The following is a 16,608-nucleotide window of genomic DNA, read 5'->3' as shown; positions in this document are numbered from 1 at the left end:
TGTAATACTTACTCTAAAACAAATTGCTCTTAATAAAATAGGATTAATACGTTATTATCTTTCTACACATCACATGTAATACGAACTTAAAATGTTATATGAAAATTCCAATATTTTTAGTTATTTTTAATACTATAATATCTTATAAATAGTTGGAAAAATCTTTTTTTTTCAAAGTAGTTAGTATCATTAATTAATAGTTGCATCTAAAAAATTTAAGTGTTCAACCAAAAAGTAAATTTGTTGATCCACGCAAATTACGCATTAATAAGAGATTATTAAGTGGTAATTTTTCTTCTTATAAGTCCACGAGTCTAATCAACTCTTTAGGGAAAAAGCTCTCCGAATTCATAATCTTTGTTCAACCTTTTTCTTCTTCTTTTTTTTTTTGGAAAAAATTAATTTAAAATGTTTTTATTTATTGTTTATTCTAAAAGCTTTGTTACTATTCCATTAAAATCTTTGCTTTACACGACCAAAATAAAAGTTGTTTTAAAATATCCCAATGGCATTTTTCCAGAAGAAAAGTAGAGAACTTTTTTGTGAAAGTTTGGTTATTACTATTAATTATTGGATTAATTAGGAAAAGGAATAACAAATGAGATAATAAACATGCAATGTAAGTGAGCCCAATTTTTCTTTTCCATAATTACATCCTCGATATGTGTGCAATTATAATGTACATTATAAGCACAAACAACAATGTAGAACAATAACAAGGATAGATATAGATCGGAAAATATATTTAAAAATAACACAATTGTTATGTCAAATCGTGCTAATTACCGTGAACTATCATAATTATCCTTGTATTTTTTTATCATGTCTACAACCACAAGAAAGAAAAATGTTTGTGCGTTCGATCGTATGAAACATAATCATGGGATCCATTCTAGTTCAGCGAGACAGTTATTAAAAAAATATATCAAAGTTTAGAAGAATAATTTAATATTACCCTATTACCTTTAAAAATGGTAATATATTGCTTAAAAAAAAAGTTTTTTACTTTTTTTATAATTATTTCCCAACTTATAGTCTTGTCTTGTTTTGAAAAATTATAAGGTTGGTACTAGGAATATTTTGATTTTATTCCACAAATCCAACTACCAAGAATTTGTGGTACTCAATTATATATATGTTGTAACTAACATCCGCAATAATGGCTCAAAGGGGATTTTCATGAATAATTCATGATGGATGGCCAATTTTAACTTCCTTTGTACTACCGCTCTTCAATTATGAAGACATGCTTCCAAGTCTTCTTTTATGGTCACAAATAATAAATCACATATTAATAGGATTTGCATACCTAGAGAGGTCATGAATGACAAGAGAGCCAATATACTAACTACCATCATACATTGTGGGTCGGGGTGGAGCCACATAGGATCGAGGGGTTCATTCGGAATTTTTTAAGCAAAAAAATTATATTATTTTTCTTATGCATAAATAGTAGATGTTGACTTCCCCTTGACTTCATCATTTGTTTATTTCTTTATATTTTGAACCTCTTAGCGAAAATACTCACTCTATCATTAGTTTTGGATGTGCTTGGTACGAATGAAACTACACAATGCTTGTTTGATAGTAAGTGATTTTTATAGTGTTTAATAAGTTAACAAAAGTGTTAATTTAAAAATATTTATATATAATTTAGATGAGAAAAATACAATAAAGCCAGTATTAACATATAGAGTATTTTTTTTAAAAAAAAAAAAAGGGGTGGGGGGAGGGGGAATAATGAGTATCATGTGTGAAATTTGTTTTTCTACTCTCTAAGGAGTTTTCTTAAATTTTAAGATTTTTGTTTTTCAAGGAAATATTTTAACCAACCAACCATTAGAATTTTAAAAATATCTTTTGGTAAATATTTTTGTTATACGAAAAACACACCTGGCTACGACATATATGTTTGGATTTACGGTAGAACTTCTCCAAATTTATATTGTCAGAATCATGAAATATTATTATTTAATTGATAAATTAATATTTATTAATTTAAAGACTATTTTTGAGTTTCAATGAAAAATAATTTTGATTATATCAAAAATTCAAAATCATTATATCTTACGTCGGAAATAATTTATCTTAGATTTTAAAAATATTAGTTAGTGTACAAACAAACAAACAAATAAATAAATAAATAAGAGGATACATATTCATATCCACTACACCATAAAAAATAGTAGTCAAAACAGTAATGAAGAGAAATATTTTCCCATAAAAATATACCCTTTCCCCGGAGCAGCAACTGAAAGAGAAAATATCGGTTTATCCATCTGCATCGGAAAAGAGCTAAGCTCGGAAGTCACGGAGCTCTCTTCTCTTTCAATGGCAACAACTAGTTTAAGTTCAATGTCAGTCGGATTTTTAAGCACTAGTCTTTTCTTTTTACCTGCTAACTTAGGCGAATTTATGATTTAATTATATATATAAATTTATACTTTATATTAAAAATATTAAATTTCGATTAACCCGATTCATTGAATCCACATCCATCTCTACCTAATACCTATCTAGTGAAATCCCTACCTTGAGAATGTGCCGTGCATCATGCAACAAGACAGGCCCACAAAGTAAATCAACAAAAAGGCTAAAAATATTTTGCTATATTTTCGACAAATTAAATGGGAGAAAATAAGAAGAAAATTCTAATACGATTGATAAAATAAAATAATAATGCCAAGTCGTTTTCTTTATTACATTCCTTTTCAATCTATTCTTAATAATAAGTGCAGTATATGATGTTATTCTTTTTTTCATCAAATATATCAAGTTTGACTTTTAAATATAAAAAAACTCTTGATAGAAACTGTTTGCCTCCTATTGATGCCCTACGCAACATAATATTAAAATAATCAAACTATAATATGAATATCATATACCTAGCGGAAGGAGGAAAAAAAACAATAATGATGATTTAGGGATTCAAATGCCACCGACTGAGTATATTTTCATGCTTTATTTGGTTGGCGCCGTTGACATTTCAATTCAATTTAATTTATTTTCCCACCTCTAACCTCCCCTACTTTACGTACGTACGTGCTAGCCTTACAATCCGCACTTATATTTATTTGGTCCCATCTCTTTTCTCCTACCACATTATTTGCATGTTTCAAATTAAATTCTAACTTGTAGTATATGCTATTTTATTTAAACTTCTTCTTTATTTGCACGCAATATATTAAGATAGGAATTAAAAAATACAAGGAATATATTAATGAAAATGGTCTGTAATAATTAATGGAGCAAATAACGCATACTTACTAATTTAATTGTTCGCTCATAAATTAATATGTATATTAATATAAAGGGCGAAGTAAGATAGAATTGAATATAGTATTTATTTTTTCATACATATATTAAACTTTTTTTATAATTTTGACTTTGTCACTAATAGGTACGATTACAAAATAACAAGAATTTATATGTACAGATACATAACTAAAGAGAGATTAAAAAAAATTAAAGCATAATCTCAATAATATTAAATCATGAATTCTTTAGAACAAGCAAAAGAGCTATGCATTCGAGGATTACTTTTTGCTAAGGCTTATAATTATCAAATATATTTACTGTATTTCACACATTTTAATATCTCCCACTTATAATTTATTAAATGTATTTACTGTTCGAAAATTGATTGAAGGTAGATCAATAACATTACTTATTTATGAATATTTATTATGATGGCTTAAAAAAAGGAAGAATTGACAAGTCAGGTGAGGAGGATTAGCAAATCTTGTTGTGGACTCCAATATTTGACTACCAAAATATAAAAAGACATAATTTGAATCACATATGCCGACTTTACTACTTTTTTGTTTTATTTTGTCATCCCATGGCTTTTCAACTTTTTGTAATTCAATGGTCAAAGTTCAAATAACTTTGATCCCCTCAGGTTCCATTTATTTGTCTAGTTAAAAATTGAAGTAAATTTTTTAAAATATAATTTTTTTTAGAATTTTATAATTTTAAATATATTATTTTAAAAGTTGAAATTAAATAATATTAAAAAAATAGGCCAAACATATGTATAACCTCTTAAACTTACTTTCATTTTTATTTTAACACTCTATTTTTGCCTTACTCTATTTGAACCTTAAGTTCCATTTTTTTAGTGTACAATTTAAAGTCAATACTAAATTTTTCTATTTCTATTCTTCAATTTAGTTTTGTTATTTTGTAAATCAACGTATGTTTGTTAGTTTTCGTAAAAAGAATTAATTAAAATTAACGAACATTCATATTTTTAACTTATTTTTGAGATTTTCTTTATATTTTTGAGAGAAAAATAACTGACAAAAGTGATTTGATTTTCTTTCTTAAACATTTCATTAAATTAAATAATATCAATTTTTTTTTTCATATCATCCAAATTATATGAATTTAACGCAAATGTTTACTTTTAAAATTTTTAATTTAACTCACTAATTTTAAGAAAGAAAATCGAAGCAATTTTTTTTTATTTTAGATGCAAAAATATATATTAAAAAAAACTCTCCAAAAGTTTTTTTTTTTTTTTAAATAATCAATGTTTATCCATTAATCTTTTTTTTTTTAAAACAAAAACTAACGTACAGAAGTAAACTTTCTAAATGCAAAACTGCATTTGAAAAACGCTAATGAAAATGAAGAAAAAAAAAATAGTGTTTAAATGGTATATAAAAAATAGAGTTGAAAGAGTTAAAATGGAACAAAACTAACATAAAGTGCGAAAATGAAAAATGAGAACAAGTTAAAGAGGCTATTTGAATATTTGATCGAAAAAATAAGAGACACTTTTAAATAAATTAAAAAATAAATAAGATAGACAAAGTGAAACGGATAAACAAACTATTTGTCTATGCATAAGTATCTATATTTATCGTCAACCTTCCGACGGAAAAAATAAATTTTTCTATCAAACTTTAGATTAATTTTTTCCTTATTTTTCAAGTTGTACTAAAGCAAATATTTATATATATTTAAAGAGATATTGGTAGACAACATTGATTATAAATAATACTCCACTAAATAAACATACATATGTCTATGCAAAAGTATCAAGTATTTTTCTTTTCCACTTTAGATTAGATATATTGTTCGTGTTCAATTTGGACTAAGAAGTCCAATCAAAACATTCGAATATACAATTTAAAATGGATGAGAGAATTATTAAGATGTAACCAAAGACAAAAAGTAAAATAAATAAATAATAATCTTTTCTTTAATTACTTCCACACATTTTTTTTCCACTTTTATTATGGTCTTTCCACAATATCAAGGTATAGTAGGCTAGTAGCATAACTCCATGGAATTTGATGAAAATAAAATACTATACGTATTTTAAATTGCGATACAAAAGTTATTTTTGTAATTGTAAAAAAAAAATTATGAAAATAATCTTCTATTACCACTTATAATTTGAATTCAAGAAAATAATCTTTTCTGATTTTTATATGCTACTTTCAAATCTCTTTTAATTATTTTTTTTAGAAATTTTAAAACAAGTTTTTGACGAATTACAAGATCAATTGACCCATTGTTAATTAGTGTCATCAAAATTTAGTACTGAATAGTTAATCAAAGTCGACACAAAAGGAATATCTAACTACGAAAGGCACTTGTTTATATTTAAAAAATGATTTTTTTAAAAAAATAAAAAATTATCAACCGTCTACCTTGCTAGGATTAATATGTAATTATTTAAGAACTTGATGTTGTCACTTAATAATGACCCTATGCAAACTAGCATCTTAATCAATTTATTTATAATTATCACTGCATCTTACGAAGTTAATCAATTTATTTATGAGCAAGACTTGAATTGATCTTACGTAAATAATCAATTTAATAGTTGTTATCGTAACACAAACCTTGCAAGTAATCTATATTTTGTCTTGATTATTGATTGATCACTATCTACCGGCAATTTTCTGATTAGTGGACCCTAATTTTCTTTTCTTCTTAGTATATGTCGAGAATATTTTTATATTTTTTTCAAGATAAGAACGTGTACCATATAATATTAAAAATAACAATGTTGGGTTCACTTTTGTAATGACTTTTCCATTTTGATTCTTTATATTTAATTAATATCTAGTTTAATTATCTTTGTCAGTTGGTGAATTAAAGTGTTCTAAAAAAATTAGAGGATGAAAGCTCTACTCAATTGCCTCTTTGTCAACAAAAGCATGTTTATATTCTTCTCAAATCTCTTCACAATAAATTAGTAAATAAATAAAACTTTTTCAAATATTTGGAGAAATTTGAATATTGTGTGGTTAACAATAACAATATAATCCTATAACATATATACTTTATTCACAGTTTGGAGAGGATAAAATGTACATGAATCTTGTTTATTCTATTGTGAGGTAGAAAAAGTATTTTTGAAATAATATATAATACAATAATAAGATACAAAAAGCAAATGAAGAAAACTATGCGGCTATTAAATTAAATAGCCTCGACCCTCTCCATATAAAATATGACAATACTCGATTACTAACTAGACTTCTACGGAAAAAGATCCCCCATTACTATTTTGTCCATTACTTCTGAATGATATAGTTGATGTATGTCATATGTACAAATGACTATGAGAGGGTAGAATATTTTTTCTTGGTACTTTAAAAAAAATATAATTGATTATCTATTTATTAAATTATTCCTACACTAGATAATATTTTTGAAATGTAAGGTAAATTATTTTTAGCCGTAAAAGTATGGATCGTTTTTGTTAATAATACTTCAAGATTTTTTTATTTTATGTTTCTTAAAAAAAAATTGGATTTAATTGTTATGTTCTAATGTGAAGTCGTGAATAATGAAATTAATTAGGGAAGTCCGAAATTCCACAATTATTGTGTATGTTTACTTTTTTGAATAATTTTAAAATGGTAACTAACATATAAATAAAATTAAAGGAGTATTAATACATATAAATACTTCGGATTTAATACTATTTAATGTAAGTATATATATATTTTTTTAAAATAACAAGAAAAATAATCTTTTATTTATACAGATGACCTTCATGTACTACACCATTAAAAAGTAATGGACAAAATAGTAATGGAGGGTATCTTTTCCGGTCTTCTATCACATGAGAATAAGAAATTGACAATTCGATATACTCAATGCATTAAAAGAAAAGGTTTAAATGTCTCTATAAATATACTAACAAAATACCTAATTTGGATGTTGATTTGAGCCTATTTAATTAATTAAATGTAACATTTCATCTAATTTTTTGACTTGAGATGTAAATTATAGTATATATGTCTTATAGCACACATATATTGTCATACAAATTTTGGTGATATGACTTCACCATGCAACTAGAAATTAGTTGATATATTTCATCATTTTCACTTCTTAACTACCTCATCTAACTTTTAACTTTATTCTTATGATAACTTAACATCAAAAGATTTAAGAGTATTATCATCAATAATATTTTTTTTTTCTTTTTATTTGAGGTGGACAGAGGACAGTGCGTAGCAACACTCATGTTGGTGTTATGTCAATTTTGTATTATTTGGGAAATATTGAAAAACTTGTTTGAAAAAATATATTTTAAGTGCATAAATAAATTTTCAAAATTTAGTTAAGGTGTGAATTGAGATAGAGATGAATTTTTGTGTTTATGTATGAAAATGCATTTTCTAGTTCATAAAAGTTGAAAAGAGAGTCTCAGTCTGCTATTATTGTCGCTTGACTCGGGATTCACCTTCTTCAGTCAAATGCTTGATTGATATGTGTTTTTGGATCAAATTTGTTTTCTAATATTTGTTATTTTTTCTGCATTTGTTGAAACTCAAAACCCCGACATTTTTGAAAGTGTCTCCCCTCTCTTCACGACTATCTACGTAGTTTTGAAAGCGCACACAAATAAATCTTGGACTTCTAATAAATTTATGTTTTATCTATTTTCTGTTAGATAGTTTCGAACATCATTACTAAAAAATACTGCATTTAACTATGAATTTTTTCGTTGGCCCGTCGCTATTTTGCTCGTAGCTAATTCATCACTAAGTAATTTTAGCAATAAATTTTGCTGGTTATCTACAAAATTCATCCGTCACTAAATTCAATTTTTTCTTACAAAATATAGAAAAATAACAACAAATATGTCCAAACACAATTTAAACTTTCAAATGTTCTTATTTTAATCTTAACTTTAAAAATATATATTTTAATTTCAATCTAATATCATCCAAACGTCTACACATAATTTTTTAAAAAAAAATTATTATGTAAAATTATGTGGTAAATTTTGAAAATTTGTAGTGGAGGGTAAAATGTGATTGAAAAGAGTCCACTAGAATAAATATTGTGAAGGCAAAGGGCAATAAAAGCATCTCCGACAAAAAAGCGAAAAGATGAGCGGCTCAGAGTGACAGAAGGCCTAAATGTACCCTACCTTTGTCAAAAACCATAACAACAAAAAACTACTAGTACTAGATTCCTATCCCATACCCCTTGTGTAACATTTTTTTCCGATTAATTTAAATTTGTATTACGTAAGAAAAAAGTGATTTTTATCAAAAAATTTTATCATTTTCGATTGAAATAATACTATTCATTTCACTATAAAACGATCTTTTATGCGACGATTAAATATTAACTTACCTTATAACTTGCCCCACCCTTAGACTACCCCTACTCTACCCTACCCTTGCTATGCAAAAACCCCTCAAACTCAAGAATATAATTAAGCGAACAAAATTAAAATTAGATTTTTTATATTTATGATTTAGTTACATATTATGAAAACTCTTGGAATAAGCACAATAATACATTAAATTTGATCGAGAATTTAAAAATACGAAGCAATGTAAAATATCCCGTTAAGTTAGGGTAAATGATGATATTTTTCAACATGCTAGATTTCAGTTTCAACAAAAAAACTAAAATCTCATACTACTACTACTAGTCTACTACTAGATTCCTATCCCATACCCCCGAAGGTAACATTTTTTTTTTTTGACTAATTTAAATTTGCATTGTGTAATACTTATTCGAGAAAGAAATGATTTTTGTTGAGATTTTTTTTCATTTTCAATATTTAAACTACAAATTATATTTCTAGTTAAATTTGAAATAATTTTATTCATCTCACTATAAAATGATTTACGATTTTTTCTCCTATTATCAAATATTAACTTACCTTATAAGTCGCCCCACCCTTAGACTACCCCTACTCTACCCTACCTAGTACCAATAATATAATTAAGTGAGCAAAACTAAAATGAGATTTTTCATATTTATGATTTAGTTACATACTATTATGAAACTCTTGGAATAAGCACAATAATACATTAAATTCAGGGAGAATTTAAAAATATGAAGCAACGTAAAATATCCTGTTAAGTTAGAGTAAATAATGATATTCTTCAACATACTAGATTTTGTGTTGTTGTTGCTTAATTAAAAAAAGTTAGTTTAAATCTTTAATTCTTTCATTTACTGAGTTGTGAAGCGTGAGAGCTCGAGATAACAAAAAAATTCAACAAGATGTGATGCTTTGTCCCAACTATCAAGAGTACAAAGATATCAATTTGAGATGATTGAAATTCATTCACTTTTAAGTATAAATCTTATATCGAACCAAAAATATGAAAAAGAAATCATAAATGGACCTCACACTAGGCAAATACAAATTAACCATGTTATTATTCATATAATATATATACTAGTTGTTATTCTTATTAGTATTTTAGATTAATATTCACGACTATATTCAAAAAATAAAAAGTAAACAATAAAATAACACTTCAATAAATTATTATAAAGTTATAAAAAACTACTACTACTACTATCACTTTTATTCAACTAATTTTACCATCAACGGATGTGATTGCTCTTCCTTAATCAAAAGTCTCGTGTTTGATCTTTGAGTATAATTTTTTTTTTTTGATTGAGAGCGTTTTTTTCCAAAAGAGGCCTAATATAACGTCAATTCAAATTAGTCGAGCTTTAATACAAATACCAAATCATTTTTTTTTTTAATTCAACTAGCTTTGAGTATTTGATTCAACATGGGTAGCTTTATTGAACTCCTCCCCTCCTTTGGTTGAAAACTTAAGAAAGAGATGGAAAAAGGAGGGATTACTATTTTAAATTTGAAACTTCCAAAATAATAAAATAAAATAAACTATTTGCTAGCCCCACTTTCAAATAAATAAAATCTTATATACTCCCTAAAATGCAGTCAACCACCAAAAAAAGAAAAGATAAAAAGATAAAATTTCATTTCATTTCCCTCCAATAAATTACAAAATTGATATTTAAAAATAAAATAAAATAAAAATATTTATGGTAATTGGTATGACTATGGATCTACTGTACAGGCAACTGCCCGACATTAACGGTGTTGAGACTCGAGATTGACCAAGAAAAAGGAAAAAATGGAGCTGAAAAAAGAAGCATAATTTATTTAATTTTTTTTAAATATAAAGATAAAAAAGAGAGAGAAGGAGAAAGAAAAGGACAGACAGAAGAGAGAACCAATAATCATAACCATTATACATAAAAAACCATTTTTGTATAGTTTTATTTACAGAGAGAACAAAAAAAAGAAGAGGAGGAAGAAGAAGAAGAGGAAGAGAGTTGGTTTCACGTTTGTGGGGTTTTTGTTGTTGCTGTGTGTGTTGTTTTTGAAGAGATCTCTTTCAGATCAGAAGCTTAAAGGGTCATAAAGATAACCTCGTAAGGATTTATTTTTATTCTGATCTGCATGTTTTGAAATCCCTCATTCTTTTTATTTTTGTTTTTTCTTTGGTGGGGTTGTTTCAGGTTAGGTTCTTAGGCTGAAAGACTTTAACTTTTTGGTAATTTTGGTTGTTGTGTTCATTTTTCTTGGTTTTTCTTTGTGTTGGTTTGTGTATGAACACATTTTATTATGTGGGTGTTTGAGTTTTGTGGTAAAGATTGGATTTTTATGGTTAAAATCTTGGAAAATGGAAGTGGGGTTTGAATATGAGGGATTTTAAGGTGTTTGTCTTTCTTTCTGAGTTAATTCTGTTTATGGGGTTGAGAATTTGGTTCATTTTTATTTCCTTCTGGGTGTTTGAGCTGTGGGAATTTTGCCTTAATGTCTATTTTTTAATGGGTTTGTTTTCTTTTTCTTCCTTTTTTTTCTTTTGCGTAAGAGTTTGAAGTTTGTTTTTTGTTATGTATTTGAGCAATTTGGTGCATATGTTGGAGGCATTGAGGGTACTAGATTGGGTTGATTCCTTTTCTTTTATTTCTCCTTCATTTTTTTCTGGTTTTCAAGGGTGGGCTATGCTTTTGTGTGTTTACTGAAGGGGTTGTTTAGGCTGTGTTTCTGTTGGTTAGAAGATTATTACTTCTTTCTCTTTTGCTCCAGAATTTTCACATTTCTGATAGATTTGAGCATTTGGTTCTGCAAATTTTGATACATTTATTCCTTCGATTTTATCTTTCTTTTGTGCACCCAGAGTTTTGTGAATTGTCAGGCATTATTCCTTATGCAATATTCAGATTCAGAGATTAGTTTCTTTTTCATGTCATGAGCTTTTTCATGATAGGAATTAGACATTTGGGAGTCTTCTTTACTTTATTGTGGCCTTCCTAGAAAAATCTTGTGCCAGTTTGCATTCTGAGGTGGTTAGGATATTCTCCTGATCTCTCTCTTTCCTGCAAGTTCTTTCCCTTTTAGTTCTGTAAATTTTCCAATTCTAAGATATTTTTGGGGCCTTGTAACATTCTATTTTGCTCTCCAATTTTAGAGGTTGGGAGGTAACATATAGGGTTAGATTTTTTGATCTCTACCTCAAACACTTTCTTTGTCGGGTTATGTCATTTTCATAGGGGGATTAGATTCTTTCATATGTAAAGTTGGTCACTATATAACTGCTAAATCTTGATATGAGGGAAAAAGGACTTTCTTGAATTTTGAAAAACTTCTCTTTCCATTCAGAAATATAATCTTCCTTAATTCTTCCTACTGTCCTAACTGTGATTACTATATAGATGGAAATATTTTGCCTGATCAGCTGAACATTTTCTGTCCTCAGAAAGCTAAATATGTTTTACTCTGGACTAAGGTCTGAGCTTGTAATATTATCACTTGGTTCCGACTTTTAGAATATTCCTGGGGACTTCGTTCTTTCTTCTTCCTTTTGGGGTTAGCAATGTATGCGCTACACTTTATTTAGTTATTTGTTCATCTTTTTTGGTTTGTGATCAAACAATGAAGTGTGTAATGATTTTATTTCTGCATGTCCTGTAGTCCTTTCATCTATGAGTCAGAAGTTATAAGAGTATCTACCCTTGAGGGATTGCATTTTTAAGCTTTTATTCTGTATATTTCTTCTTGCAGGTGATGGGGAGAGACGTTACAGGTTTACGTTCTGATAAGAAACCTAGTGTTAAGCCAAATGGTGTCACCCATGGTGCAGTTCATGTTGCCCCCAGAATTGCCAAGGAAAGGGTTGAAGCAAAGGAGTTTGAGGCAGAGGATCACACTGCAAATGGCACACATGTGGAGGAATCCCATGAGAAGCAGGATGTACTCTCTGTGAAAAGCACCAACTGTGAACCTGATCCGATTGAGGGAAAAATTGCGAAGACTGAGGCTGTGAAGTCCAGTGACAAGAAGTTCGGCTCACCAATGAATCCTTCATCTGATTCTACTGCAGTAACTGAAAGTCCAGCCCCCCCAGTTATGAATTCATCAGGGAATGAATCTGAAAATCATGGAAATGGCACTCAGACTGTTGATGCTGGCTCGAATTGTTCATCAAAGTCCATCGATCTGCAGTCTCCTATGACTTCACAAAAATTGCATGTAAGATTTTGTTGCTTTTAATTGATATGAACAATCTGGAATATGCTTCAGTCCTTATAAGCTGGACTCTTGGTTATTTGGCACCGTATAAAGGATGGCATTTGTAAGGGGCCGTGGATTTTACTTGCAGCTCAAAGATGTCCAGAAAACTGCTTGCTAAATCCTGCTTTTGATTATCTGACAAAGTTTAAAGTATTTTTGAACCAGCCTAAAATCCAGACCATATATTTCTTTTCTGTAGGTTTTGGTGGTGTTTTGGGGGGTGGGGTGGGTGGTAAAATGAATAGCCTGGAATGAGTTGATGCTTAATGGATAACATCTCACTCCTCTATAAATATGTCAAGATTTAAATTCTATGATGCGGTCTGGATGCTTAGTGGGAAACTCCAAACTCATCACTATGTAAACAAAATAGGCTTAAATTCTGATGTTGATATCACAGTAGCATTAACTGGGAACCTTCAGCAAATCATGACTCGGGTTTTGCCAAAAAGTAGATAGATTGATTTTGGATTGCAACTTAAGTGAGTTAGTTACTGAATGAAGAAGGACAAAAAGAAGTCGGCTGCAGCAAACAGAACGATAATTTACTGCAATCTGAACCAAATGCATAGTCAGTATCTTGTTTGAATTTATCAGGCTTTCATACTACTCATATTTCAGTCTTTTGATGTCATTATTTTACACCCTTCATAACACTATATAATACTTGTTTATCCTCTGATGTCATGTAATTCTTGTGCCCTGATGATCAAACCACTGATCTTGAGAATTATTTATCTTGTTGCAGCAAAATTCTCCCATGATGACAAGGAAGTTGCGGATTCAGGATGAAGATGATAACTGGTCTTTGGCTTCCTCGTATCCTTTTATTGGACTTCTAATTCTTCTTTTTGCAGACTTCACTATTAAAAATTTCTGTTTTTTTTTTTTACTTGTTCTTCTGGGAAAATCTTCCTTATCTTTCATAGAACTGCAGCTTCTGTGCGGACAGTTAGGTCCAAGGTTACTGTTCCTGTAGCTCCATCATTTAAATGTTCTGAACGCTCAGCGAGACGTCAAGAGGTATTTTCCTGAAATTTTGAATGAAATTCTTGTTCAACCTTCTTACAAGCTCCTCTCCTCGTTCATAATTAACTTGTAGTTGTGCTTTGTTTTCTCAACAAACAATGCTATCTCAATCTTTCTCATTTTATTATCTAGTATTACACAAAGTTAGAGGAAAAGCACAAAGCTCTGGAGGCAGAGAAACAAGAATATGCAGCCAGAACAAAGGTATTATATTGTAGCATGCATGTATTAGTTTCTCACAACATTTTGACTTCCCCAACTTCTTATGCCTGGTGGGGAGAGAAAATGACATGTCGTGAAGTAAGATAATTGACCCCTAACTTATTCTCTACAAATTCTAGGAAGAGGAAGAGGCAGCAATTAAACAGCTTAGAAAGGCCATGTCCTACAGAGCAAATCCAGTTCCTAATTTTTACCGTGAAGGGCCACCTCCAAAGGCTGAACTTAAGAAGGTACTCTTCACGTATATATATACTCTTTGTTTATAGTTGGAAGTTGGTTCCCTATTGCTAATGTTTTTCCTTATACCCTGTATAAGAAACTTGTCCAATGAAGTTAAGGCTTTGGCTAGCATACAATATGAATGACCAATTTTAACTTTAATGCCATGTGATAAATCACAGTTCCAAATGTCGATGTCTCAAAAAGGATTTCAGAAGATAAAACATGAAGATACTAGTTAGTGCAATCAATTGTGGAATGCATGTGTTCTGTTTGCATGTTTAGTCTTTGTTCGAAAGGGATGGTATTAGACATAACTGAAGCAACTCGACTCTACAAATGGCATATTTTGAGTGTAATTTAGACCTAAATGAGTCTTCTACTCCCCAAGTAATTGATCAAACAATCATGCAACAACCTTGAATTCTGTTTTTAAAGATGGACTAGATTGAGTTTGTATCCTTGTAAGCAAATAAAAATGTTCCTGCTTTGCATGCAGCTGCCAGTCACTCGTGCCAAATCACCAAATCTAACCCGTAGAAAGAGCTGTAGTGATGCAGTTGGAGCATCTCCTGAAGAAAAGAAAGCTTCTGCAAAGGGTCGTCACAGCATTGGTGTTTACAAACAAGGCAGTCCTACCCCACCTACCCCCAAAAGCAAAAATCGTGTGAGTGGTCGAATCAGTAATGGAACTCCTAGAGTCAAAGAACCTACAAAGTTGGTGAAAGCAAAAAAAGAATCCCCTTTGAAGGAGATGAAGGAAACTCCAATTAAGGAGATAAAGGAAACTCCAATTAAGGAGATAATAAAGGAAACTCCAATAGCAGAGTCAAATGGAACTCCAATGAAAGAGATAGAGGAAGCTCTGGTTAAGGTGACAAACAAAGCTTCTGTCAAGGAGATAAAGGAAATTCCCGTCTTAGAGACGAAGGAGGCTTCTGATACAATGACAGAGCAAGTGTCTGAAGAAACTGCTGCTCAATCATGATCATTGAGCAATTAGTCTTCCTTTTCATTTCCTTTTTCTTTTTCTTTGTAGTTTATCATCGAATCGAGATGTTCTAGGCAAAGGTCAAATTGGCCTTCGTCCTTTCCTCTCGGCAATGACTTGTTGAAGTGATGCTTTGAAACTGTGTTGTATATTATATGTAATTTTCATTTGGTACATATGTTACATAGAAAGAGATTTCTGTTGAACATTTTGTTTATAAACATAACTTTAAGAACAGTTTGGCTGGGGTGTCTTACTGTTTCCTTGCCCATCTATTGAGTGACTAGTACTCCTATATATCTCCAAAAGATGGCTGGCTGGACAGTTTGTGCTCGACGACACTTGGTTAGTGAATTGCTGTGTTCCCATCTTTCTGTTCTGTTCAAAGGGATAAAAGGGTGATCGTATTAAACGAATAAATGCATGATATGTGTTTTTATCAAACGTTTATCACTTCATGATTAATTAATGTGTACTTTGATAATACTATTGTTTGGTCTGTACTACTAACTTGGTAGGAACAGATAGCAATCAGTTATTTTCTTCTATAAAATGATATGCTTTTTGCCTATTTGGAGTACTATTTAGAAAGATAAAAATCATCATTTCCTAAGGATATAATCATAAAGGTTGTTGCTTGGTAGGGTACTTTTGTGGCATAATTTGCTAAGGTGAAATGATTCTTGTTTTGACATGCTGTTATCAGTTACTCATTACAAAAATAATATGTGAAACAGTACACTGTAGAGTGAAGAAGCAGCAAGAGTTCAGTGGTGGGCGCTAAAGGGTAAAATCAAATTAGTGAATTTCAGTAAAAGCTACCATGGAAATATGCTGCGACATGATTAGTGATGATTCATATGATCGATTTTAGTTAACTTGAAATTCAAGCATTCTAGTTGTTATTGCTGTAAGATAATCTTATAATCACTTTCTTCTTCCGGAATATACTATGTCTAATAAGTTTGAAATTACTGTTTGTACTATGTAAAATCAACTATCTTATTCTACTTAAATAAATATATCAATTTCTCACAAAAATTCGAAAAACTTTTCATGCGTGTTTCATTCATCTATTAAGCAGTTAGGTTAATCACATAAAATATAACATTCTTTAATTATACGCATCAACCTTACGTAGAAAACACATAAGGTTTTATGACTTATTGAGGCGAATGCATACGATTAAAGAAGATCGATATATTTTATGTGATTAACCTAACAACATAATTGACAAAAGAGAACATGTACCAGAAAAAAATTCAAAATGTCTCATTGGGACGGAGTGTTTAATTAAAAACGG

At 29.5% G+C, this 16,608-nt stretch overlaps 1 protein-coding gene across 1 annotated transcript; it reads left to right on the top strand.

Moving 5' to 3' along the window:
- The first annotated feature begins 10,521 nt into the window (after window positions 1-10,521).
- On the top strand, window positions 10,522-15,542 carry LOC125869509 (protein WVD2-like 2). Its single transcript, XM_049550038.1, has 7 exons — window positions 10,522-10,698; window positions 12,335-12,802; window positions 13,593-13,663; window positions 13,774-13,867; window positions 14,006-14,077; window positions 14,215-14,325; window positions 14,814-15,542. The coding sequence occupies exons 2-7, from the start codon at window positions 12,338-12,340 to the stop codon at window positions 15,300-15,302; spliced, it is 1,302 nt and encodes a 433-aa protein (XP_049405995.1). The 5' UTR covers window positions 10,522-10,698; window positions 12,335-12,337; the 3' UTR covers window positions 15,303-15,542.
- The last annotated feature ends 1,066 nt before the right edge of the window (window positions 15,543-16,608 follow it).

This window comes from Solanum stenotomum, chromosome 1 (assembly GCF_019186545.1).
Source record: "Solanum stenotomum isolate F172 chromosome 1, ASM1918654v1, whole genome shotgun sequence".
NCBI classification, from domain to species: Eukaryota; Viridiplantae; Streptophyta; class Magnoliopsida; order Solanales; family Solanaceae; genus Solanum; species Solanum stenotomum.
The sequence above is the reverse complement of the archived record's forward strand: the minus strand, read 5'-3'. Positions and strand labels throughout refer to the sequence as shown.